Here is a 26,221-nt window from a genome sequence, read left to right as displayed (position 1 = left end):
AGTGCTGCATTTAACCACTGCGCCACCTTATCAACTTCACTTTGTTGGCTTGCCCATGTAAGCCTGCCACCCTCCCCGATTACAGTTTGCTCAACTTATCATGGAATATTTTAATTTGAATAAGTTGCAATGTTCATTGGCAATGAATATTTTCTATTAAAAATGGAAAACAAGAAACAGAAATGGTAATGGAGAGGTAAATTATTGGGAAAGGTGTACAAGATTCAATATAGACTTCCTCCAAACCATCCAGCAGATCAGATTCCTATGATTTCCTATCTTGTACCCTTTAATATCTATAAAAATTGTTGCTTTCACATTGTTTGAGATTACTCTTTTCGAGATGGAACCCAAGGATGATTGCCAGAAATGTGGTTCTTTCTCTGCACATTGGATACCCTTTACATGCTATTCTATAAACCTTGATTTGCTTTCAGGAAATTCAAGTTCTTGGAAGTCCCTCTTCCTGGTATTTTTGGAAATTTCCGAAAATCACTCCTAGTGCTGTTAATTCTACATTTTCAAAACCATGGGATTTAAGAACAAGTTTTGGAAAAAAAAAAATCTAAGTTTTTCACACCCAACAGTGTCCTGCTGTTTTATCTTTATGATAGCAAACCTTCGAAAAATTGTACTAAGAGAGAAAAAAAATAATTTAGCTCTCAGGATTGAAATAACTTTTATACAAAAGCTTGTCTCTTTATCAGTACACACCACTGAGAAGAAATGGAAAGTAGAAATAAGCAGATTTCCTGGCCTGCATAACATTGCAGTATTTCTTGATTGTTGCCATAGTATCAATGCGTAAATGTAAGAATTTGGAAATTAGTAACTAGCAACAGGACAAAGATTTTCATATACTTGAATCATCCACTTTGATCTAGGTCTACCAATCAATCCTTAGTGTTGACAAAATGGAACAAGTAAGAAAACTTAATATTTACATTTATGAATGAAACAAGTCTGAATATTCTTTTAATCTTACCTGAAATTTTTTCGAGCTCACAGGAAGATGCTTCTTGAATATGCTCCTTTATTTTGCAGTATATTAAAGAGAAATCACATATGGACAGAACACGTAATCTTTTTTATTTTTAATCCTCTGGTGAAAACAACTTTCCACATGACATCCCGACATTGGCTTTTGCTTTGAAAAATACCTAAACCAACCTAGCTACAGGTCAGCCTATATTCTACAGACTGCATCCAATCTTTGAAAATTGTTTCAAAATTCTGATGAAGTATTTACATATTTTGCCATTAGGTAGTAAAATTTTATTGCAATGGACATTTTTCTAGCACATACTTTATTGGTGGCAAGAGAGTAGGGATGACTGTGTATCTATAAAAGCTTATGACTAGAGGGGCCAGCCTTTCTCAATAGGCCTAGCTAGAACTATCAGAATTCCCAACCAGCCTCAGTCTTCCATTATGGAGGGTTGGAGTTCTGGGCATTGCAATCCAACCCGGTTAGAGGCCAAGAGCTTTGTGGAAGGCTGGCTTAGACAGGTCAATCTTTTTTTTTTCCTGAGAAAACTTTTGTTCTTGAAACCTTTGCTTGAAAATCAGAAAATCAGAAACACAGACACCAAACATTTTTACTGCAATAAAAAAAAACCCTATAAAGATGCCTAGTTTAACTTGTTTACTTTTAAATTATTTATGTACCATTAAGTTAAAATGTTTACATTCATTCCATTCATTCGTATAAAAACTGTGGTTAAATCTTATGCTTATGATTTAACACTGATTGCTGCAACAGAAATTGCACTTTTCATAAGAAAATTGTGTATATGAAAAAGGGATCTCTCTCTCTCTCTCTCTCTCTCTCTTTTTTTAGGCTACCCTGTTTACAAATTCTGACTGGCTAGATACAGCTCAGTCACATCATAGACACTGCACCTCTTCCATCACAGTATATACTTAAAAGACGATAATGCAAATATTTTAGTATACGTTCTTGTTAGCAAGTTCTAACTTGAGAAGGGTGTACCAAATGTTTTCATTGGGCTTTACCGTAAGTTACTTCAGAAAAACTACCCAGAAAATACAGAGCAGAAGGCACTAGCTGAGAACACTGACCTGGGATAAAGATCAGAAACTGTCAAGTACAAGATATGCAGTTACACATATGGACAAAATGCACATTTGCATTGCTCTTCTACACTGCATTATCCACTGTAATGTAAGCTTTGCCTACTTTGTCTACAAAAAGGAGGGGAAATGTCAACATCAATCAGGTCTTGGATGTTGGTCATGTGGGAGTGAGACAAAGACACAATCCTCAAATACACAAGGCCAGCATAGATAGTCACGGTGAAGATCTATGAATAGTGCAGAAGGGCACTCCTTGTTGAGTTAAAAAAAAAGCAGTTCCAACTCCCATGAATCTCTTGCAGACTGATTTGGAGAGTCAGTTTTGCAGGAGAGAAATGTTATCTAGAAGCAGGTATGATGGGCAAAATGTCCCTGCCCCCACTGCGACAGCTTCTTGGACTGCTTGATCAAGGCAAAAATATCCAATGCAAGGGCAAATGACTGGCTGCAGCCCAGGGCAAATATCCACACCAGCGTTGATGTGCCACCAATTCACGCTAGAGCTAAGGCACACCATGAAGAATCCTGTCTCACAGAAGCTGTCACTTCTGCAGTGGAAGTCAGGCTGACACCGGAGTAGAGCCCTTCCTGGCCAGAATATTTGAGTGTGCTAGTCTCGGGACTGGTGCTCTCGCCCCGGTTGGACATCACAGAAGAAACTGCCTGCAGCAAGAAAAACAAAATACATTATTTTAATGTTCAATAAAAAGTAATCTCCAACAAAGGTGGGACAGGGATTTCCCAAAAAATGAACACCTGTTTCTCTTTATTTCTCTCTCTGTGTGTGTCTCTCTCTGTCTCTGTCTCTGTCTCTGTCTGTCTGTCTGTCTGTCTGTCTGTCTCTCTCTCTCTCTCTCTCTCTCTCTCTCTCTCTCTCACACACACACACACACACACACACACACTGCTGGTGCTGCTGCTTTTCCCACTGCTCAGATGCTCACTTTGGTGTGCAGCTGCAGGTGACTGATCATCAGTCTGGGTACAAACTACCCTGGAGAATATTCAATACAAAGTTTCAGTGTAAATTCCGGATGCTTTTTTGGGATAACGGATCAGCCACTGGAGTGGAAAAACACACTGACTGCTCTAGACAATGTGTATACTGAGTTGTTATGAATGATCATATCCTTGCAAATTCAGTTCTTTTAATCCCCGCTTCTTCTTTAAGATGGCTAGCTCACATTTCACTATTCACTACTGCTTTGCTACCAAGCCCACAATTTGCTATTAAACTCCCAGAAGCAGCCATCTAAGGTACCAGACTGGGGCAAGCAATGAAGTGGGACTGTCCCACCCACCCCCCTCCCTAACCCACCACCCAAATAAGACATTTTTATGTTACCATACCCAAAGTAGGCAATTCCCCTCAGAATGGTGCAAATAAATCAGCAACTAACCCACCCAGTAGGTGGTATGCAGAGAGGAGGACATCCCTATAAATGTATTTTTTTTTGGTGCCATGGCTGAGGTCAAGACTAAATGGGCTAAACATACAGATAGACTTGATGGTATTCAGACAGCTTTTCTTTCGTTAGTCAGTTGTTACAGACAGTCCTTGATTTATGCCCACATTTGGCACCAGTATTTCTGTCGCTAAGCAAAGAAATTGTTAGGTGAGTTGTGTCTGACTTTTTTACCATGATTATTAAGTGAATCATGCAATCGTTAAGTGACTCTGGCTTCTCCATTGACTCTGCTTGTCAGTAGCACCTTGGGAAGGTTGCAAAAGGAATTTAGAATTAGAGGTTTTTTGATCTCAGGATGCTGCAATCCTTACAAATACTTACCATGTTTCCCCAAAAATAAGGCAGGGTCTTATTTTCTTTTGACACCCCCCCCCCCCCGAATAAGCGCTTGGTCTTATTTTCAGGAAGGTCTTATTATTTTTGAGGTGCAGGAGGCAGCAAGCATGGTCATCTCTGGGCTGCTGCTGTGTTGCAATATTTTTGGGGAAGACTTATTTTCAGGGGAGGGCTTATTTTAGCGCATGTGCTCAAAAGCTTGATTGGGCTTATTATCCGGGGAGGTCTTATTTTGGGGAAAACAGGGTACCAGTTTCCAAATTGCCTCCAAATTTTGTCCATGTGACTGTGGGATTTCTGTGATGGTCATAAGTGCATGACCAGATGTAAGTTATTTTTTTCACTGCCGTTGTACCTTTGAACAGTTGCTAAATGAAGTCTCCTCCTATTTGTTCTTACGAATAGTAAATGAAGAGTCCCCTCCTAATTGCTCCTATGCCCTTAATGGAAGATGTTCATAATCTGGTAATTATTTTAAAATGGGCATAATCAGATGCCAGGGATCATTTTGAGTCTAAATTTACCTACCTTCTTGCATACAAAAAAGAGGTTGTGCCTTAGTAATCCTCCTAAAGTTTTCAAAGTTTGAGTGAATTAAAGTGAGTTTCAGCTGAGTATAATTGTTGTCTTTATGGATTTTTGCTGAATCTCCACATTTTCAGTAAGGCTTTTGGCACTGTTGTCTAGAAAAACGTAATAAATCATTTCTATCCCAGGAAAAGAAAAGAATGTGTTTTCTTCTGTCCATTAACAACTTTTCCACGAACTGAAAACACTGGTGTCTAAAACTTCCTATTCAGTCCTGAACATCATCTTTTAATCTTTCCTGTTAATTTGGAATTTTTCTGATTGGCAAAAAAATACAGTGCAATATAGCTGGCTTTCCCCAAACGTCTCCAATTATATTGGACTACTTCTCCCATTATCCCCCGGTCTCCAGTTTGAACATCTGTTAACAATGGATAACACATGGGAAGAATATCACACCTCCAGTGGCTGTCAGATTAGAGAAGTCTAATACAAAACCCTTTCAAATCCATCTTGCTCTATTTTCAGCAATTTGTTCTTAATTGAGTGTCACCAGAATGGGGGATAGTTTGCAAAAGACCATTGAACACAATACATTTAAAATACAAAGAAAAAAGTCCCATTATGAAACCAGCAGCAGAATTTAAAAGAACTTTATATCTAAACTAGAGCACTTTAACCAAAGTGAAATATGTATATCTTTACAGTTATGCACTATACATGCAATAATTATGATCCATATGGATAAGAGGATGTTCATCAACAAAACTGAGAGCTTTATTTTATTATAAAGAGTTGAGTGGAGCTCTTTTGATTTTTCTTTTATGTTAAAAATTTTTTAGAGATGACACCTGAAGTTATTTTGCACTTTCTGCATTAAAGAATCTGGAACCTATGTTACTAATTTTCAGCAATACTATAGTTAGATAGGTTTCTGAAGATGAGTGAGGCTTGAAGTGTAGTAGTCTATCTCTGCATTAAATTCTTATGAGAACGTTTTCCCCCCACATGGCCAAAATGTCTAGAAGCCAAGTGAGCCAATGCTTGGTAAATCCAGTTGCGCAACATCTTGGCTTCAGTATTATCAGGATAGGCATAATTTCAGAACGTATGAGAAAAGTCAGTGCCCTGAGGTCAGTGCATTGGAAATTTATGAAGGTTACCCTTGGCTTGACCTCCAGCTGTGCCAATAATCTGTGTGGGTCTGTAATCTGGGAGGGCTTTATATGTGGGTTTATTTTCTTCTGGTCCTGCCCTATCTCAATTTAGTTCTGTTTTCTCTGCCAGCATGTTTTGGCCAGAGATGAGGATTTTTCTGACAACAAATCCTTGGGGTCAACCAAAAGAAAGATTTTTTCTCTAGTAGAAAAGGACTTCAGCCAACTTGTGCCTCATCTCAATCTACTCCAGACAAAGCACTTTTGATTTCAGACTGCATGCTCAGTCTGTAAATTAATCAAATACTCTTCACCATTGATACTTTGATTGAGTAAATATTTCTAGCTCGGACTAGTTTTCATTGTTTAAATTGTATCAGTACGTACACTTAATGAAAGCCACCAAGGAAGGAATGTTTCTTTTCTGGATTATGTCAAGGGGTACGTAGATAACATTCCCTCGTCATTTGTTACAATTAGAAAATCTCCTCCCTGATTTCCTGTAGGGAATTCTAATCTAACAAATGTGAGCTAAGAGCATCTTAATTATTTTATTATTGTAGCAGCAAATAAAAGTGAGAAATGTTGAAAATAATGGAATGAATCCAGAGAAATCTAACTGCATTTTGATCCTACTGAAATTAATGGAAAAAGAAAAAACAAATGGAGGAAAAAAAAGACCCAGTTTGGCGTACTGGTTAAAGTGCTGGCCTAGAACCAGGAGACCATGAGTTCTAGTGCTAGTTCCAGGCTGGGTGACTTTGGGACAGTCATTCTCTCACACAAGGTTGTTATTGTGGGGGAAATAGGAAAAGGAAGGAGTAGTATATTCGACTACTTGAGATTTATACAGTAATAAAGTGGAGTAAAAATCTAATAAATAAATAAAAATTACCTAAGATCTATATTTAATATATATTTAATATATTTGAACTACATTGAATTCAGTCCAGCAAATTTTCTAAGAATAGTTATTGAAGTACAGATAGAAATCATCAGGGTATGAGGTACTGAACTCTCATTTTAAAAACAGAAAAGTTTCTAGCTTTTTGTGAAATGTGATGTATAATTTCCAAACAGAAAGGAAATAATTTGCTTTGTGAAAAATTGATGTTTTGTGCCGTATTTTTCGGAGTATAAAATGCACTGGAGTATAAGACGCACCAAGATTTTGAAGAGGCAAATTTTTTTAAAAAGTTTTTGCACTCTGCAGACCTTCCGAAAATGGACCCATTTTTTTTAAAGGGCATGAATAGCCTTTAGGAGGCTTGTAGAGTGCAAAAATGAGCAAAAAATGGCCCTTTTTTTGCAAAAATGGGCCCGTTTCCCCCCCAAAAAACCAGTATGCATAGCCTTTAGGAGGCTTATAGAGTGCTCCTGGGGGCTGGGGGGGGGGAACTGAGCAAAAAACTGCCAATTGTTGCTCATTTTTGCCCTTCCCAGCCCCCAGGAGCACTCTGGAAGCCTCCTAAAGGCTATGCACAGCCATTTGATAAAGGGAACAGGGTTTCAGAAGGCAAAAAATGCTGTATTCAGTAGAAAAGACACACCCAGATTTTCAGCCTCTTTTTGAGGCAAAAAGGTGCATCTTGTATTTTGAAAAATATGGTATATTAATATATATTAATATATGTAAGATATTATTTGTCATATATTACTAAAATATTAATATATTAAATATATATTAAATATAGGGTTTAAGTGAAGTCATAGGTAATTTTATTTATTTATTAGATATTTATCCCATCTTTATTATTTATAAGTAACTCAAGGAATCGAACATAATACTTCCCCTATTTTCCCCACAATAACAACCTTGTGTGGCAACTATTTTGTGAAAAGTCAAGTTTTTCCATTGTAGTCATTTTGTGAAAGCACCCATAATACAGTCCTAAAGGTTTAAATTAATCCCAAAAGGGCTGATTTAGTTTTTTAGTGGGAGGTGGGTTTTTTTTTTAAAAAAAATTAAGTTGGATTATGGGATTCTTGTTAAATTTGTTAAATTTATTGTATAATCATTTTCTTGTATGTTGAATAAAAAAGAAAGGTGGTTGTCATGGGTGGGTTATTACTAAACAATTAATTCATTTTAATTGTTAAATTGTTTAAATTGTTTAATTTAATTCACCTATTCATTTTTAAAAAAATCTGGGACAGACTAAATGTCACCTGAAGAGACTAGTTTTTGTTATACTGATGTATTATATTTCTACTTAAAATAAAGTTACTTGTATATCCTGATATCTTCATGTGGTGAATCTAAAGAAAAGCATTTTAATCTTTAATATGAAAGCTTTAATTCTTACACAGTATTCAAATGATACTTTTAAGTATAATAAATCCTCAACTTAATGTATCTTCGTAGAAATAAATGTGCAATTCAAAATTATATTTTTAATGTTGAGTTAGATAGACAATCCCATTGCAGAAAATTTTACAGCTTGTTCTGCAAAATTATGCTTGGTTTTGATACAAAGCGGTAACTTTAATAGGATCTTGTTAAATTGCTTTATAGTGGCTTCTCTTGCTTCAAAAGCCTTATAAACAGATATTTTGATAATATTAGAAAATAGCACAGTATGAGAGATCTAATTACTACTAAGCTAAAAGGACATGGTATGAGGTTCAGGTACTGGACAATGAATGGCAAGATCCATTGTCTCCATCTTTGAATGCCACCATATGCTAAAAAATATATCTAATTGAAATAAAAGTATATTTCTTGAAGGAATAAGTGAGAGTGAGATGTCATATGAATACAATTACTTTACATTGTTTTATAATTTTCTGAGAATTCCCTCCTTGGTTTGCTGACTTCGAATGATTCTTAATAACAGCTTAGAGAAAGGATGTAGAGTGTGTACATGGACAATATTTTAGCCTATGAATCTTCCCACCTGGGATCAGAGCCAATGTCTACTAGACAACAGTACAATGTAATATATATTATACAGCACAATATAATATATAATATACAATACAATATAATATATAATCCAATATAGTATAAATAAGATACGTGCCTGAAAGCAAACCTTTAATAAAGTTGTTTGTAAAGTACTTTAGATTTACACTATGTTTGCATTTATAGGCAATTTCCTGAGAAATTCCTACTCCAGTATCAGCTAACAAACAGAACAGTTTATTTAGATTACTGTTATAATAGTAGATAAGATAAAAGTGGAGATAACATGAGCAATGGATATCCACTTACAAGTATGGATTTTATTTTATCACTTACCCCCGACGCTGTTTGTGTGCTTGGAGAAGCATTTTTTCTACAGTCATCTGAGTTTGTAGACGAGGTGGAAGTTGGAGTCATAGGAACAGCATTATTGTTATTATTACCTGCAAAGGTAACACCCTGCATTAGAACAATTGCAGTGGTGGGATTCCAATATTTTTACTACCGGTTCTGTGGGCATGGCTTGGTGGGTGTGGCATGACTTGGTGGGCATGGCAGGGGAAGAATACTGTAAAATCTCCATTCCTTCCCCACTCCGGGGGAAGGTTACTGCAAAATCCCCTGGGGCTCGGGAGGCACAGAATAGATGGGGGCGGGGCCAGTCACAGATGGTATTTACTGGTTCTCTGAACTACTCAAAATTCCCGCTACCATTTGTCCAGAAGTGGTCAGAACCTGCTGAATACCACCTCTGAATTGCACCATAGAAAATTCTTCATCCCTGTTTAAACTCTTTGAATATATTTACCAGAGCATGATTTTGTCTTAGCTATATTCTTTGGTTTTCGTTTCCTGGTTTGAATTCCCTCTTTCTTCATAGCAAGAGGTCGGGGCACCTAATGAGAATACAGAAACATCAAATTTCATAAATCTTTTAGGAGATTTATCAGCCTCCATCAGAACTATTATGCCATGAGCAAAATTACACCATAATGTTCAGTAGAGTGACTTTAAGCCTCAGATCCACTGGAAGGTACCCTATTATTTATTCTCCCCAATGTTTTCAGTTAGAATTGTTTTAAGGTTTTTCTAAAGTTTAAAAATAAAATACATTAAAAAGCAAGGATCTGCTCCCCCTCCCAAAGCTTTTGGGATTAATAAGTCACTCAACATTTTTATCTCTTCTTCCTTTCAGGTCTACTTTTTGAGTGTCCATATGAAATGACCTGAATTTCATTAGATTGAATCTCCTATCTCCCAGAAAGAGGATCAGAGCAACTAGAGAAACAACTTTGGCCTTTTACATCAGGGAGAGAACAACCAGGTTGCTTCTGCCTCCGATGCTGGAGAAAACCTCAACATTGGATGACTTGGGAATTAGGGTGCATTGCAGAAAGCACACTCTAGTTCCACCTGTTGTCCAAGGGAACAAAAATAACATTCAAAGCACAACATCAGGAAGACATTAGCCTACCTTGAATTGCATATGAACACCAGCAAGATGCTTACCATACTTTTAGGCTTTGAAGAAGACTCTTTGAAAGAAACTTTTAAGCATCGATTTAGCCCTTTCCATTGTGAATTTTGTTCCTTTTCTCTCCACCCACTGGGTCTTAACAGCACTCTCTGGGCAGTTTACAATATAGAACATTTGCATAGTGCTCCTAACAATCAAGATCCTCATTGGATCTTAGAAGGATGGGAGGCTGAGTCAACCATGAGCTTGTTAGGCTCGAACTCCAGGCTGTGGGCAGAGTTTATCTGTAATACTGCCCTCTAACCACTGTGCACCAGGGCTCCTTGGTATAAACAAACAATATGTGCATGGATAAAAACAAAGACATTCCTCTTCTGAAACTTTCTTGTCTCTATATGATAAAAAGTAGACCCTCTCAACTAGTCTCTTTTATTATTTCTCATTTGTCAGCATTTAACAAGGAAGCTTATTTATTATGATAATGTTTCTAACTGAAGGATTCTTTAAAATGGAGAATAGTTCCTTTTCTTCTTATCATTCATATTATATGAGACCTGGCAATAGCAACAGTTAATTACTTCTGTTTTGTATTCAGTGTAGCTTTGCTGAAACATTATATGAGGGGAATGTGACAGAGAGGGATGCCATTTCTCTGTTGACATTCCCCTGTATCTTTTAGCTCTAGATGCAACTGCAAACACATAAAACAAACAAGCAAGAAAAGCATTTTTATTCCTCTGGGATTTCTCCAGCAGAGTTGGATATGGCCTTCCATAAATCTTAATAAGCATTTCCCCTGAGGGTCAGCTGCCCATGAAACTGAAAGAGCTGGACAGAAACTGCTGCTTACCCCATGAAGCTTCATGTACAGGCCACAAGCATTGCACACGGGCTCTCCTTCTGCATTCCTGCGCCAAAGAGTGGTGGTTGTGGTATGACAGTTTGCACAGGACAAGCCCAATCGCCTTGAAGAAGGCTAGAGAGACAAACACAAGAGAAGGGGAAAACATCAATGGCCCAATGTGTGACTTGACCTTCCTCCCCCACAAGCAGCTGCAAAAATTTATAAAAGCGCCTGTGAAAAGAAGAGGAGGCACCAGTAAATAACAGGTAGATAAGCAAAGGCAGAGTCTCAACATTTCTCAAAAATAAAGGTCTCTATAGTATAAAATCATTAAAACACATCTTCAGGGGCGAGAATCATGTTGTGTCTTCAGTCACTGCTTACGAATTTGGTCCCAGAGCTTATCTGACTGATTTTGGACTACATTTGTTGCTTTTTGTTCTCCTGTACAAAAACAAGGCCTTGGTTTAGACATGTTTAACTTTTCTCATTGAAATCCTTTATAGTCAAGGAAAGGTATAAATTGTATAGACTACTAGAGATGATTAGTAAAAAAGATTAAAAAAACCTTTTTAGATTTTTCTGTTCTGGAATGGTCACAACTATCCAAATTGTTTTGATATCTTTAAATAAAGAATATAGCTGTAAAAAAGAAACCCTGCAAAACCATGGGGGAATATCTAAACACATGTCTGAATTTGATAACCTCATAACATAAAATTTGGGACTTTTTTATCAATTGTTGGTGAACTATGACTCAGGATGCAAGCAAGTTAAAGGTTGTTGGATTTAGATTCATTAGCTGCTATGTAGTAATGATACATTTAGGGGGGGGGGGACATTAAATTCACACCAAATATTATACTTTGAGAAAACTGGCATAAGATGTTTTATTATTGATATGTTATTCCACTTCTGGTCTCTACAGTGAATGTTAAAACAGCTCATTCTTTAAAAATGGTTAGAAATGTTAACAGTTTTCCATATTTGGTGGCCACATTATAAGCGCAACAATTTTAGAAAATGATGCCTAATAGAATAAAACATTTTAAAGCTGAATTCCTTTTCCAATTTGCTGTTTTTAAAAATTATATATTACTAAATGTAACATACCCACCAAGCAGGGACGTGCAGTCAGGGGAGACAGGGGAGGCAGGGCCTCACCACTGTCAGCATGAAAAGAAAAAAAAAATGTAAAAGGAAAAAGGCTGAGGTAGTTGCTGCCAGAGTCACAGTGGATGACTCTGCTTAACTGTTTAAAAAAGCCTCTAAAAAAGTGCCCTCTACAGGAGGAGGCGGGAGAACCACATGCCTCATTTAGTCTATCTTTATGATCGCTTGAGCAGAGTTAAGCAAGGGTTAAAAGCCAAAAAATTCCATATGTAGATGAGGCACGTGGTTCTCTCTCCTCCTCCTGTAGAGGGCACTTTTTTAGAGGCTTTTTTAAACAGTTAATCAGAGTCATCCATTGGGGACTCTGGCAGCAGCTAACCCAGCCTGACCTCTCTCAATTTGAGAGAGAGCTTGTTTGAGAAGAGAGGGAAGGAGGTAGGAGTCAGAGAGGCAGGGAGGGCAGCTTGTTTGAGAAGAGAGGGGCAGCCCGTCAGCAGAGAGGGGTCTTTTACCCGCCTCTGCTGGTGGGCTGGCTCTTTCTTTCTTTCGCCGCAAAAGAAAGAAAGCAGCTTTTGGCCAGCCCGCCAGCTATGTCCAACTGCAGCCACCTTGGTATTGTGGAGTCCCAGCAGCCCGTTGGCCAAGCCGTGTGCTCCGTCAGCCAATCCGTGGAACAAGTGCGGCATGCCCGAGTAGTCCGGGTAAAATGGCAGTTCTGAGCCTCGTGTCGGAGTGAGCAGGACTCAGTGGACGAGAGTCGGAAGCCGCAGCCACTCGTCTCGCCTCGGTCTTGCCTCTCTGCCCGGCTCTGCGCAAGGGGCTCTGTCCAACGTCTCCTTGCCCGCTATGCCCCCCTTCCCTTTCTCCTCTCCCCCCACCAGGAGCCCCATCCTGCTCCCCTCCCCTTTCCTCCTTCTCCTCCTCCTCTCCTCTTTCTTCGCCGGCTGCAACTGAGCAAGGAGGCACCACGGGGCCAGGCCCCTCACACCCACGTCCAGCCCACTGGAGCTCACTGCACCGGGGGAGGAATGAGACCCTGTTGTCCCACAGAGCCCCCTGCCGCTTGAGCAAGGAGGAGGAGGAGGAGAACAGTGGTGAGATCTTGTGCCGGCCAGCTGGCCAGGCGGGGAGTAGGTCAGGCAGGGGGTGAGTGGGCTGGCTGGGGTGGGGTGATCATGCCGCTCAGGTGGCTCCCGCCACCGCCACCAGCAGCTTGGGTGTCCCGGCTCCATCCGACCTGAAGAAAGCAGAAGCGCAGCAGCAGGATTGTTCGTCAGAGGAGGCGGTGGCGAGGAGGCGAAGCGTGGTGGTGGCGAGAAGCAGTCAGAAAGTGAAGGTCCAAAAGCACCGGTGCTGTGTCCACCATAGATGCAGGACGCCTCTATGTCGGACACAGCGGCAGGGCATCCGAACAACATAGGGCGGCTTTTGCCCGCTTGCCTCACCAGCCATAAACCTCACTGCACGTCACTGCCACCAAGTATATTGATTTAAATATGTATATGGTAATGGCTGCAAAGTTATTTTACATTTTTATCAAAAATTCAATATTGTTCTTTCTGCAGAAAAATGGCTAATTAATGAAACTCAAGTTGTATGCCTAGATATCCAAAATAACTTTGCTTTTCAAAAGTGAATCTTTTGAAAGATTAATTAAAATGGTTATTTGAGTCTCAGGGTTGGACTGTTGGTTGTTTTCTGCAAGATAATTAAACCTAGACTGGACAAAGAACTCAATAAGAACTACAATTAACTGTAATTGTTAATCTCACTTTATGATTTATACTGCACTGATTATTGCTGATATTATCTAGATTTTATAAATGATTTGTGATTTAGTATATTTGGTTATTTAAAGCTAGCCAATGAAATACTGAATTTTTTAATCTAGTTTTTTAAAGCTTTTCCCTGTTTATCTATTTTGTGCTTTATTTTTTCCTTTTCTGTCTTTTTTCTTTTCTTCTCTTAAAAATGTTTAATAAAAACATAATACTACAAAGAAAAAAATGAAATGTACTTACACATTATGTTCCACTACATCTAAATATCCCTAGAATATTTTGAAATATATTGTGTCACTGAAACTTATTTGTGTTCATATTATGTACATATTAAATGATATTATTGTATCATTTTAGGTTAATTCTTCTCCTCTCCAATTGTTCTTAGTTCCTTCCTAACCAGTATATGATCTGGTTATTAAAAAAACAAACACTTCCCATTTCCACAAAATAACAAATAAAAAGCAATAAGAGCCATGTCAAAAAGACAGACTTCTGAATTACGAGGGTTCCAGGAAATTGTACCAAGTCTGCCCCCAACCCAAAATTGTTTTGGGATCATCCAAATGTATAAATCACTTCCCTCTTTAGCCTGTGAACGTTCTGTAAAATAAGTCACATTCCAAAATGTTTTCCAGAAGTGGGCTTGCCTTTTAGAGGACAAGAGTAATTCAGTAAAATATCAGAACTAAAAAGGCCTATATTATAAACAAGAGAGTTAAGATAGTCTTCTGTGATGTTTGAAGCGAAGGAGAGGCAACTGTTCATCAGAAATAATTATACAATTGTGGGGTTTATATCCAAAGTGGAACGAGTCCCCCTAAACACATAACGGGAAGGTGACCGGGTTATAACATTTCTTGCACCTGATCTCTCTTACATTAATTAGAGACAAGGGATTCCAGCTATATCATAAATCTGCTGTTTTGCAAAAGAATTTCAGCCTTAATTTAAAAAAAAAAACAGCATCTGAGGAGAGCTTTGCAAGCATACAAACACAGCACAGAAAATGTCATTCCAGGAAGCTGCAGTTGCCTCCTTCAAGGTTATAAACGAATGCATTACAGCAAAAAATCACTTAGCTTAGACAGCCTCATACGTCTTTCTCCAAAAGGATCCATTGGCTTACTAGTAACATTTCTCAAATGCTGGTTCTGTTAATCTTGCCAGTATAATAAAAACAAAATAACACTAGTCTGGCTCTGCTTTAAAAAAAAAAATTATTACAGACAAAATTGTAACAGCCAACTTTTACTCATACAAAGAACTACTTTGCTTTATTTTTCTTTATAGATCACCCAGAGTCTGCTACGGAAGATAACCAAACTTTTTAATGCAGTTCTAGGATCTGGAGAAGGCAACCACCATGAATAGATATCACTGGATACAGTCTTAAAATGTTCTTTCTCTACTGTAACCAGAGATGCTTTCTGTATATCTAAAAATGTAAGTTATGCCTCTGCTTAAGCATGTTTTGACAGATCATCTTAGCTGAGCTCTGGAGAAAACTAAGCAGAGACAGGGCTGGTCACTATTGGAAGAGAAGGAGATCCCAAATCCCACTGATTAAACCAATAGCACCCAGGAAGTGAGAGGAAGAGTTCTCTGTTCACAGCACTTACCCTCTAAAACAGAAGTCCATGTGTCCTTGCCCTTACTATATCTTTAAAAACATGGTTATTTATTTCATTAATTAATTATTCCAAAAGTGCTTTTTCAAAAAACTTTGAAAAAGATTGAACTTTGTTTTTTGAACATGTTTCACTTCTCGTCCAAGAAGCTACTTCAGCTGGAGTTTGAGCTGAAGAAGCTTTTTGGATCAGAAGCAAAATGTCATCAAGGAAAAACAAAGTCTGGTTGTCTTTTCAAAAAGAACTTTTGGGACATCCTGAATGACTGTGAATCTCCATAGACATTAATTAATTAATATGCTGCCTGATGCCCAGTAACATTGGGCAGTCTTAGCCTTGGCTTAGGGCTAAGTTGACCTTAGCCTAATCTCTCATAGGACTTTGCATGCTAGTTTGAAAGTTCACTTCCGGGTACCCATCATTCTTTCCTTTATTATACTGTTTCTTGCTGTTGTTAATATCATTCACTATGCAGAGCCTTCCTGGAGTCAGGCAACTCTATAAATGTGATAAATAAAATGAAAAAGCTGGTAGGCTAGAGTGAGATTTAAGAAAATATCCCAGAAGAAGCAAGCCAGTTCCATAACGTGGCTAAGGAAACGCTCTGCGCATATCAATTCTGAAGTCAAATAAACCAAGGAAGATTCCTTTTCCTCAAGCAGTGCTGAGCAGGGAGTTGGACTAAAAGACCCCCAAGGACACTTTTAACTCTGTTATTTTGTGTTATTTATTCTGTAGACAAACTCTCTGGGATCTGCCCAGTGGTGGGATTCAGCCAGTTCGCACCACTTCGGGAGAACTGGTTGTTAACTTTCTGAGCAGTTTGGTGAACTGATTGTTGGGAAAAATCATTAGGGCAGAGAACCGGTTGTTAAATTATTTGAATCCCACCACTGGATCTGCCAGAATGCAATTCTGCCTGTACTCAGTGGGTATCACTACATGAGAAAAGTGCTGTAGTGACTCAGTTAAAATAAGGCAATTGATGCCTTCTAATTTAAGGATGTTATTTATATTATTTACTATTACAGCTAAATGCTATTGTTATATTTTACACAGATCAATAAAATGTATTCAGTTACGATAACAAAAATAGAGTAAGCACATCCCTTAAAATGCTGCTCTAATGATGGATGTACTGTATAAGCATAAGAGTTTTGGGAAAAGAAAAAATATGAATTTCTAGATATTCAAATTTATCAGAAGCAAATTGATCAGTGTTGTATATTTTTTTAAATTGTAAACAGTTTTGTAAATGTATACACTGATCTGGGTGGAAATGTGCCTTAACTCAGTCACCTGGGGAGTGGTCAATCACAGAAATTGAACAAGTAAAAAAAAAATATGTTTGAAGTTGCTATAGAGAGATTTTTTTCTGATCTCAGTATTACTAATTTTTGCTGGATTACACCCAGTAAATGTCACAATATTACTATATTCTCAATTTAAAAAAACTCAACAGAATTTCATTTTCAGACTCTCAAGAAACCCATTTAAATGAGCATACGTTTTTCCTTGAATTTGTGAATGATATATCCCTTTCAATCTATTGCTGATAGTTAACTATTTTTTTTTAAATACACATTAATACCATGGAAACACAGTGTGGTAATACATATCATATTTCTGTTCTTAAATGTTAACATGGGCACAATTTTTCACATATGAGAAATATACATCTATGATTCCTCTTGTCTACTTGTTTGAAATGCATGGACATAGTTTAGGAAGCAGCATGCTATAGCTGTAAACAATGCAAGGCAGGGCAAATGAATTGGAGAAAAAGAAACATGACAAAGCAATCAGTTCCCTTTTTTCCTCCTAATTAGATTGTGCTTCACTTAATGAAATTAGGGAGATAACCAATTGCAAAATCCTGGCAGTGATTAACTCAGAAAAGCCTTCTGGTTTAAGGGAACTTGATTGTATAGATAATAATCTCATAAGGAAAGTGTGATTTTTAAAAATACATTGTCTTTAATTTGAGGGCATTATTTGCTTGTTTGTCCTTCAACAGATTGGCAGAGATGACACAGTTTAGATAAATAAGAATGGAAACAAAGTGCTGATTATTTGTATTACAACATACATTAAACAAAGTTAACACAATAATAGCTCACAGCTTGAAAAAAACAGAAGTGAACTTAAAAGTTTATAGCTTCATGTGTTTTAATATTTATTTTAGGAAAATATATGTAAAAGTTAAATTTTGCATCTACTATCCTATTAGTATCAGCTCATTTTAAAAACACTGTTTAACAGCAAAACTTCAAATTACTGCTTCAAAAAACTGCATTTTTAATTATTTCTTCTCAGTGTCGTCCTGCATACATTTTGTAAAGAAATGTTTTTTAAAGAATACCAATATATAAAAGTTATATATACTACTGTAGTCACCACAGGTGAGATATGTAATTGATCATATATCCTAAACCTTTTCAATAATGATGATGATGATGTTGAGGTTGATAATGATAATGATAAAGTTTCACAAAATATCAAAATCTGAAAAAATAATTTTGAAAGATTATGGCATAAATCAGCTATCCAAGTGGTTATCGCCACAGTGGATGCCATACAAAAACATCTTGTCAATCTTCCATCTGTCAATTACAAAGTGCCACACTGCTTGGATCCACACCTATTCTATATCTCGCGTGCCCTAAGAAATGGCTCCACGGGCCACCGGTGACATGCGTGCCATCACAGTTCCCCATCACGGTCCTAGGTTATTGAGAAGAACTTAATGGCTATGAAGGCCCATGCTAGCTGAAGAAATGGTAGCTTTGACTTCACGTTATTGTTTATATTACAGGACCAACAATAAGAAAATCGAGAGAAGTGACAGCAGTGGAGGAAATACTTGGATAAAAAATTGGGGGATAAAATACTGGGGGATAAAGAATCCTTGGAGAAGGACCAGGACAATGGAGGTGGAAGGTTCTCTTGCTTCTTTTCTTTGCTCTGAATGTTACTGTCCCATCTTTCACAGCAGCATTGGGGATTTATCACTTTGGTCCTCTGCCTTTGATACAGAACAGATCAGACCACTCACATGGCTTTTAAAAACCTCCCCTTAAAAAAAAAGTTTTATATCCCTTCAAAATGAATCGCAACATTTAGGGTTTACCCACTTCTTGTATCAATTAATTTAGAAGGCATTAAAATGAAAATAGTCAGGAATGCTTGAAGTATGTTTTGCAGATAGACTCATTCTAAAGAACTGGTGGTTTCTAATCCTTATGTACATTGACATATTTTAAATTCTTGAAAACCCAGACTTAAAAATCTCAAGGCTCACTTGGTTGGAAGCGAGCATCTCAGTTTTGGTTTTGAAAACATAACGTGTTGCCCCAATGATTTGCAAAGGAATATTCATTAAGAAGACAATATCTATATTCTTACTAGAACAAAGCAGGCAACAGGTTTATATGCTAAGCTAAACTATAATCAAGGGCTTTTGTTTGCTTTCAATTACCAAAAAACTTGCACCTAAAAATGTTTTTAAAATCCCCCACCATATTTCTAAAAGGATTCAAGATAGTTTTGAAAGAGAAAATAATAGTTTTAGAATTAAAGTCACCCGTAGTGCTCCTTATCAGAGCACAAAAAAACATATGCTTGAACATATACTGTTCAATTCTCACTAAAAAGTAGACAGCAGGCTACTTCCTCAGATGCATCATCCAAACATAAATAATGTTACCACCCATTGTTTGCAAAAGGATTTGTTCTTAAATATTTGCAACATTGCAATTGTGTCTACTAAATCAAGCAGAAAAGCAACCTCAAGTCACCATTGACTCTATATTGTGGTACTATGGAAGGTCAGGAAATTAATTGTGTAGCCTAGTGAATAAATTTAAATAGGTACAGATTGAGTTCTTATTACATTGCTATTTTCATGTGCAGTTAAATAAATGTTTCATCTATTCCCACACACAATAATTATTTTATTTTACCTTAGATGTGGCTTTAAAGTGCCATGGGAAGCAAAATAAAAATGAATTCAGTAACACCATGAAATGGGTTCTATAACCCTAGCTCCTGAATTCACACTGGGGTGTTTTTTTTAATGTTATTAATAGACAATTTATGGGTACAACCTTAGAGGGGAAACAGAACTATAATACTTTTATCTCTCCACCATCACCGCTACTACTCACCACTCTCTTCTGAGGTTTGATCAGGGGCCTACTTAGGCCATTCATCTTGGTGTACAACCCACAGGCATTGCAGAGATAGTTGCCAGTCCCATCTCTTCTCCACAGGGGGGTCTGGATGGAGCCACAGTTGACGCATTCCCGGCTCTCATTCAGATCATCCAGGAGATCTACAACAAAGGCAGGCAGGAAGGCTGGATTAGCATGGAAGTCAAGAGGGAGGGCCAGTTGAAGCACTGTTTGGCTATTTTATTCTCCCCCACACACACCCATCCTTATCAGGACACCCCTTCCAAATGCAAAGAGGAGTCTCCCATCTCCATCATTACTTTATACAAAACATTACCTTTATCTCCCAAATTGTTTCAATCACAGCCAAAATCAATTCAGTAGGAAAACCCAATAAATTTCCATGGAACCAAACTCAGGAGGTGAGATAACACCAACCCAGCTTTGTTTGCAGAGTGGGAGCCCTAGTAGGAGCGCCTTCATGGGGCAACCTTATTCATGTTTTCCTAGGACCAAGCCCTGCTCTATACAATAGAAGTAATTGCAGCTAAACATACACAGGCTTCCAGGCTGAGTTCTGTGAAACAGATTTCTGAGTAAATAAGAGGTAGGAGAAAGCTATTATTAGCCCTTGTTCACAAAGGTGCAATTAATTAGACCCTGTAACCTGCTCGTTTGGAGCACACATTAATTTATTACATAGGAATAGCAGAAACAATATTAAAATGTTGCCCTATTCTTTCCCTTACCCTTGACATGACTTGATGTGATAGGAATTTCATTCTAATCCTGCTCCAGTTCCTATCCTCCAGTTCTATTCATTCCCCCATGGAGATATTCTGAGAAACTCCCCCCACCTTTTTTCCCCTTCCCATTTTTGCAACTATGAGATAATTATGCAGATACCTCCTTCAGCCTCACCCTCCAACTTTAACTATGCAGCAGCAGCCCAATTTCGGTATCCAGATTGCTTTTCCTGCCCTCATTTGGTTTCTGGCTCAAAAACACTGGGGAATAACAGAGAGTTGGAAGAGACCTTGGAGGTCTTCTAATTTAACCCCTGCTCAGGCAGGAAATCCTATCTCATGTCAGACAAATGGTTGTCCAACCTCTTCTTTAAAACTTCCAGTGTTGGAGCATCCAGGATGAGTGGATCAGCAGCGATTGTGCCTGGTATCATATTTTGATCAAAAGGGATTCCTTTTCTCGCTTCACGTCCTTTCTATTTAACAAAGCCTCTTTTTATCAATTTTGCTGTGAGATCCTTAGCCTTACATCACTCTCTTCTTTTCCAGTTTCCATAGCTATGGATGCTGCAGAGAAGTATTCGAGATTCCCAAACCCAAAGGGCATAATTTAAGGCAGGAGTCACCAACCTTGGCACCTTGAAGCCTGGCGGATTTCAACTCCCACAATTCCCCAGCCAGCAAAGCTTAGGGCAGAGGTCTTCAAACTTGTCAACTTTAAGACTTGTGGACTTCAATTCTCAGAATTCTCCAGCCAGCTTTGCTGGCTTGGGGAATTCTGGAAATTGAAGTTCGCCAGGCTTCAAGTTGCCAAGGTTGGAGACTCCTGATTTAAGGTACAGACCTAAGACTCCTGGACTATCTGCCTGCATCTTCGCGTGTTCAGGAACGGAGGAGGGACCCGATGAGTCATCGCGGGGAGAGGGGGTGTTTTTGGCAACGGAGGAAGTCCCTTCCCCCGCTTTCCCTCCGCCGCCAGGCGTTATCGCCAGGAAATAGGAGGCAAGTCCCCGTCCCCCGCCGTCGCCGCCGCCCCGGAGCCTCAGCGATCTTCGCGGGGCTTGCGCTCTTTTCCAGCCCAACCTGGAGGCGTTCTCTGTCATCTCCCCTGCAAGCCGCCCAGGCTGGTGGGCGACTCTACGGGCCGCCTGCCAAGCTCCGCCTGGGCTGCTGTGAGCCCAGCGACCGACCGGTTGCTCTTTCTCTGCCCCGCAGCGTGCCTGAGATCCCGGGGTTGTCTCCCTCTTACCTGAGCGGGAGCCGGGAACACAACAGCGGGTGCGCCTTTTGACCCGTTGTGGTTCTCTTTGGTGCCACCGACTTGACCTGATCCTCGGCCCGAAATGCACGAGGTCGTCTGAAGAGAGTCCCCACCCCTGAGGCTCACCCGGTCCAGATCTAAAGCCGCTTTGCTATAATAGGAGGGGGAAAATAATAAAGATCCCCCCCTTAAGCCAGGAGTCCCCAAACTTGGCAACTTTAAGACTTGTGGACTTCAACTCCCAGAATTCTCCAGCCAGGGAGGAAGACTCCTGGCTTAAGGGGGGGGGGAATTCTCCAACTCTAGGAGTTGAAGTCCACAAGTCTTAAAGTTGCCACGTTTGAAGTCCTCTGCCATAAGACGAGGGGCTTCTAGTTCTGGACTGCAAGCCCCCGTTTCCCAGTCTGGGTTATGGCAGCCAAGATTTAGGAGCCCTCCGGGAGACGGGATCCTGCAGGAAGATGGGACCATCCTTGCTGTGGATTATGGTCCAGCACTCGGAGGTCACCAAGTGGAGAGGGGAAAGGATTGGGTAGCAAGGGGGGGAGGGAATCCTCCGTGCCTGCAGTCGACGATCTCCAAGACCAGTGGTTTATTAAGTAATAAGCAGACCAAGCAGACATGCTTAGGGCACCAGGCCCAAAGGGGCACCACAAAGTTGAGAAAGGAAAAAAAAAGCAATGAAAATTTCAACAGTATGTACAAAGGAGGGGGCACACCAAGATTTGTCAGTGCTTAGGGCACCAGTGAGCCTTAATCCACCACTGTCCAAGACCCAGTTTTCAAAAAGGGTTTCCTCTCCACAGTGCGGTCACTGGACCCTGATTTCAGTCTTGGCCACTCTCCATCTTGCCCCGGCAGCAACTTTTGATTCTCTACGCTCTGGATTGGCCTCTCAAAGCAAGCAAGAAGCCAAGCCAGAACATAGTGGACTCATACCTTGAACCATGATCACCTCCACCCTGAACATGTGCGGCTTCTCAATACAGATAGAGAGGCTTATGCTCAGGAAAAAGGACCTGGTTGGGATTAGGCTCCACAGCTGTGGGGAAAGGGGTCTTTAAATTCAAGCAGACTCAATCCGCCCCACCACCACGCTGGGCTGGAAATGGACCATTCACTTCCCATTCAGTAGAAGTCAGACCATTTCCCCCTAGTTGACAGGAAGGCTGAAATCGCAGGAGCCCATCCCTACCTCGGAACAGGGTGTAGCAAACTCCCTTCTGTTACAAACTGATGGGTTGGCTAAAATTCCCGTGGTTATGGGAATCCACCAGGCAACTGGGTGGATTCGGCAAGCCAGAACCCGGTGAACCACAAGGATGACCCCAACCAAAGCTTCTGACCTTTCCTAGGTCTGTCTCTGGGGCTGCCAAATGCCGAAATTCTCCCCCCTCCCCCGCTTGTTGCATGGAGAACGATTCTGGGAAGAGACTGGAACTCGATTTGAAGCCTTGATTTCAGGCTCCAGAGGACACTGGTATAAATCTCAGTTTGAATTCAGTAACCTCTGGTGGAAAGTTTCCCCAACAAACTCTGTAAAATCTTTCAAGAGGAAGCACTGGAATCTCTGTGACTCATTTCCCAGCAAGCCTGGTCTGCAAAGCTTAGGATTCTCTTGGACCCAAGGAAAAGCTGCAATTATTTCCTTCAAAAGGTATTTTACATGGCCCTTCCCAAAAGCATAGACCGAATGGTGACCATCATTTATTTACATGTGCAGAATAAATTTCCACACAGGATCCAATCTGGGTCGGTCATTTCACAGTTAATGGGGAAGCCAGCACCCACAACCGCTCACCCACAACCTCATAACCACACCGAGTTAGCTGAAGTGTGGTGAGAGAAGAGTGGTGGAGAAGATTTAAATCCCAAATAAAACGAATGCACCTCGGTTTACTGAAGTGATTTTGGAGAAAGGCGAGAAAAAAATGAGTTTCCATACGCACTTCCAATTGGCCCTGATTTCTTATGGGCAAAGCCTATCAATTCCCCCATCTTTTGGCACACACCCTTAGGATCGACACAGCGGCTGAAAAGTGTCCAGAACATATCAAAGGTCGGAAAAAATGCTTCTTTTCCGCCACAGCAGGCACGTCCTACGCGCTAAAGAGACCTGTCCCAACCTCTCGAGCCAAGGGCTCGTTTCATCCTAGGCAAAAACACCTGGGCGCGGCCGGACTCTCCGTGGCGAAGAGGCGGCTTCGGGGAGATTCTCTGGGAGCCCTGGGAGATTCTCCCGCGAATTCAAGGGGCTGCATTCCCACAACATGGCAAACCCTGGCTGATGGCGTTCCCCATCCTTTCTGGTTCCCTTGCCCTAAAAGAAGGCCGGCCGCTTTCGTGTATAAATAGTCGGTCTAGCTTGGCAGGAGCTTCGCCTCGAGGGAGAGCTGAGTTGCCTGCCAGCACCAACAACCCTCTGCTTAGGAGCCCCACCGCCTTCTCTCGCCGTGCCCTGGTCCTGCCCCGCTTCCTTGGCGTGACGCGCGGCCAGGCGAGAGAGTTTTGCTTCGTCCCGTTTTGAACACAGAAATAGGTAGCCGAAGCCCCGGGACGCTTTCTCCCGCCACCCCAAAGCGTTGGCCTTTAGAGACGGGTGAGAAACGGAGGCAAGGACTCGCTGCTCCCTTCTGGGCTGCCCTGCGGCCGCCTGGCGATCGCGGCCTCGCTTCTGCATTCGAAGCAACCGGGCTCTGGGCTTCCAGGAGAGTTTGCAGAACTATAGAAAAGTTTCCTTCTAGGAAAATAATTATTTCCGCTTTTGAATCATAGTAGCCATCTGACAACTTCACATTTTGATTGGATTTAAGTTCCCACCTCTATCACTATTAATTTATTTTATTTTATTTTTTTACAGGGAAGGCTCTAGGAAGCTATTGCTTGCAGAGTTCATTTTCCAGACTCCACTATGTCAAGCTTGTTGCTCACTAAAAATAATGCCAGCTGCTTTTGAAGGGAAACGGAATTGCAGCTACAAGTTAATGCATAGGCATTCCAGTACCAAACATACTAAAACTAATTAAATCTTTATTTTGGGCAGCATTTTTAACGAGAAACAAAATTATTTATGAATTATTTTAGTGCAAGTTTTCTGAAATTGAACTTCTCCAGAGGTGAACCACATTTCCATAGTCCGTTGTAGTAGTTGAAGGAAAACTGTCTTTTTTTAAATCTAAGGAAACCTGAATTAGAACATCCATTCCATTTAAAGAATCCATTTATTGCATTTCTGCAGGCTTTTGGATAATTAATGTTTTAATTATAGGGCAGCTTGTTTTAATTTTCTGAGCATTTCTTGGGGTCCTCGATTAGAGTGTTACAATAACTTGATTAATCAAATAATGTGTATTTTAGTTAAAATTAGTAAAATTTAGTAAAAAGTGCTTTCAATGTTCAATATATCCAATTTCTTGAGAACATTTTAAATGATTTATTATGAATTATTCAAACCAATTAGTCAAAAATACCTTTCAACATCTGTAAGTTAAAGTCAATATCTGTAAGTATTATTTTGGTTGTGAGCTCTGTAAGGTACAGCAGTGTTGACTTTAATCACCTGGCTGATAGATGGCTTAAGAATCAAATCTGTGAAATGGCTTGTATCCTAATCTAAATAAATCAACATAGATCTTACTACAGAAGCAAGTGAGCCTAAGGATCACAACCTAGAAGAACTGCATTTACGAATGAAGGAGAATATACGTGTCCCAGGATAATGTTGCAGGTTCCAATTTGGGTTCCAATGATTGGAACTGCATTTAGTTAAAGCCAATCATGCTAAATCACTTTAAATCATTTTTCAGAACTGCACTATTGGTGCATTTTAAAAGAAAAATATCAGATGTGGTAGTGGATTATTATTGCTATTATTATTTTACAGAATTTTACAGTGTTCTAAGCTTGCATATACATAACAAATGAAAAGGGTTTTTTTTTTCAACTGAAGATCTCCATTAAATATCCCCCCTATGTCTGTACCAAACAATATATCTCAAATAGCTTGTCTGGCAGAACAAAAGGTATTTCATCGCTACTATCTATCATTACTTGATTTTCATATATTTCCCTGAAGGATTCAAAATATTATCACAACAACATTGTTCTGTAGACCACTGTGATTTGATCATTCATTAACAGAGAAGAGATTCAGTAGTTTAAGACCACTAATTACATTCACAATTCATTTTGATTGAAGCCAGGACCTTTTGGCTTCAGATGACATTTATCCATATACCATCCCAGCTACATTCTATTCAGATCTCACCACTTGACCCTTGGATCATAGCCTTGTATGGAGAATACCAGAATTATTTATTGTACCATGATTAAGGTCTTGTGGGTTAACAAGTGACTTGGCCAGATGCTCTGGGAAGGTGAGGAACACTTCTGTAAGAAACAAAACCTTGAAACTTCTAATTATTGTATGTCAGGACAGTGTAGGGCCTATAGCTGTTAAGAATGAAAGATAAATAGTAAATGTCACTGTGACAGTAACAAACCACAGACTCAAGTTCTTGGCCATTCTGGCAGCACTGAACCTCCCCAAGAATTTTCAGTAACACCAAACTTCTATTCAGAAGTTTAGTAGCTGAGAAAATATATGTGGCAGCCAATCCCAAGAGAAAGTAAATCCATAGTCAAGCCCCTCCAGCTGATACGTTACAGTTTAGATTCCTAAAAGTTTGTAGCCTTGAGACAAAG

The 26,221-nt window shown here is 39.6% G+C and overlaps 1 protein-coding gene across 3 annotated transcripts in view; it reads right to left on the bottom strand.

Annotated features, from left to right (window-relative positions):
• Positions 1–1,068: 1,068 nt before the first annotated feature.
• GATA6 (GATA binding protein 6) overlaps positions 1,069–26,221 on the bottom strand; it is a 33,442-nt gene continuing 8,289 nt past the window's right edge. For all 3 annotated transcript variants that reach the window (XM_032223376.1, XM_032223377.1, XM_032223375.1), the window contains exons 3-7: positions 19,505–19,671; positions 10,820–10,945; positions 9,301–9,388; positions 8,829–8,935; positions 1,069–2,760 (exon numbers count right to left, since the gene is read on the bottom strand). In XM_032223376.1, coding sequence (XP_032079267.1) covers positions 2,590–2,760; positions 8,829–8,935; positions 9,301–9,388; positions 10,820–10,945; positions 19,505–19,671 — 659 coding nt within the window. In that variant the 3' untranslated portion in view covers positions 1,069–2,589. The remainder of the gene's footprint in view (positions 2,761–8,828; positions 8,936–9,300; positions 9,389–10,819; positions 10,946–19,504; positions 19,672–26,221) is intronic.

The sequence above is a fragment of the Thamnophis elegans genome, chromosome 8, assembly GCF_009769535.1.
Source record: "Thamnophis elegans isolate rThaEle1 chromosome 8, rThaEle1.pri, whole genome shotgun sequence".
NCBI lineage: Eukaryota > Metazoa > Chordata > Lepidosauria > Squamata > Colubridae > Thamnophis > Thamnophis elegans.
The sequence above is the reverse complement of the archived record's forward strand: the minus strand, read 5'-3'. Positions and strand labels throughout refer to the sequence as shown.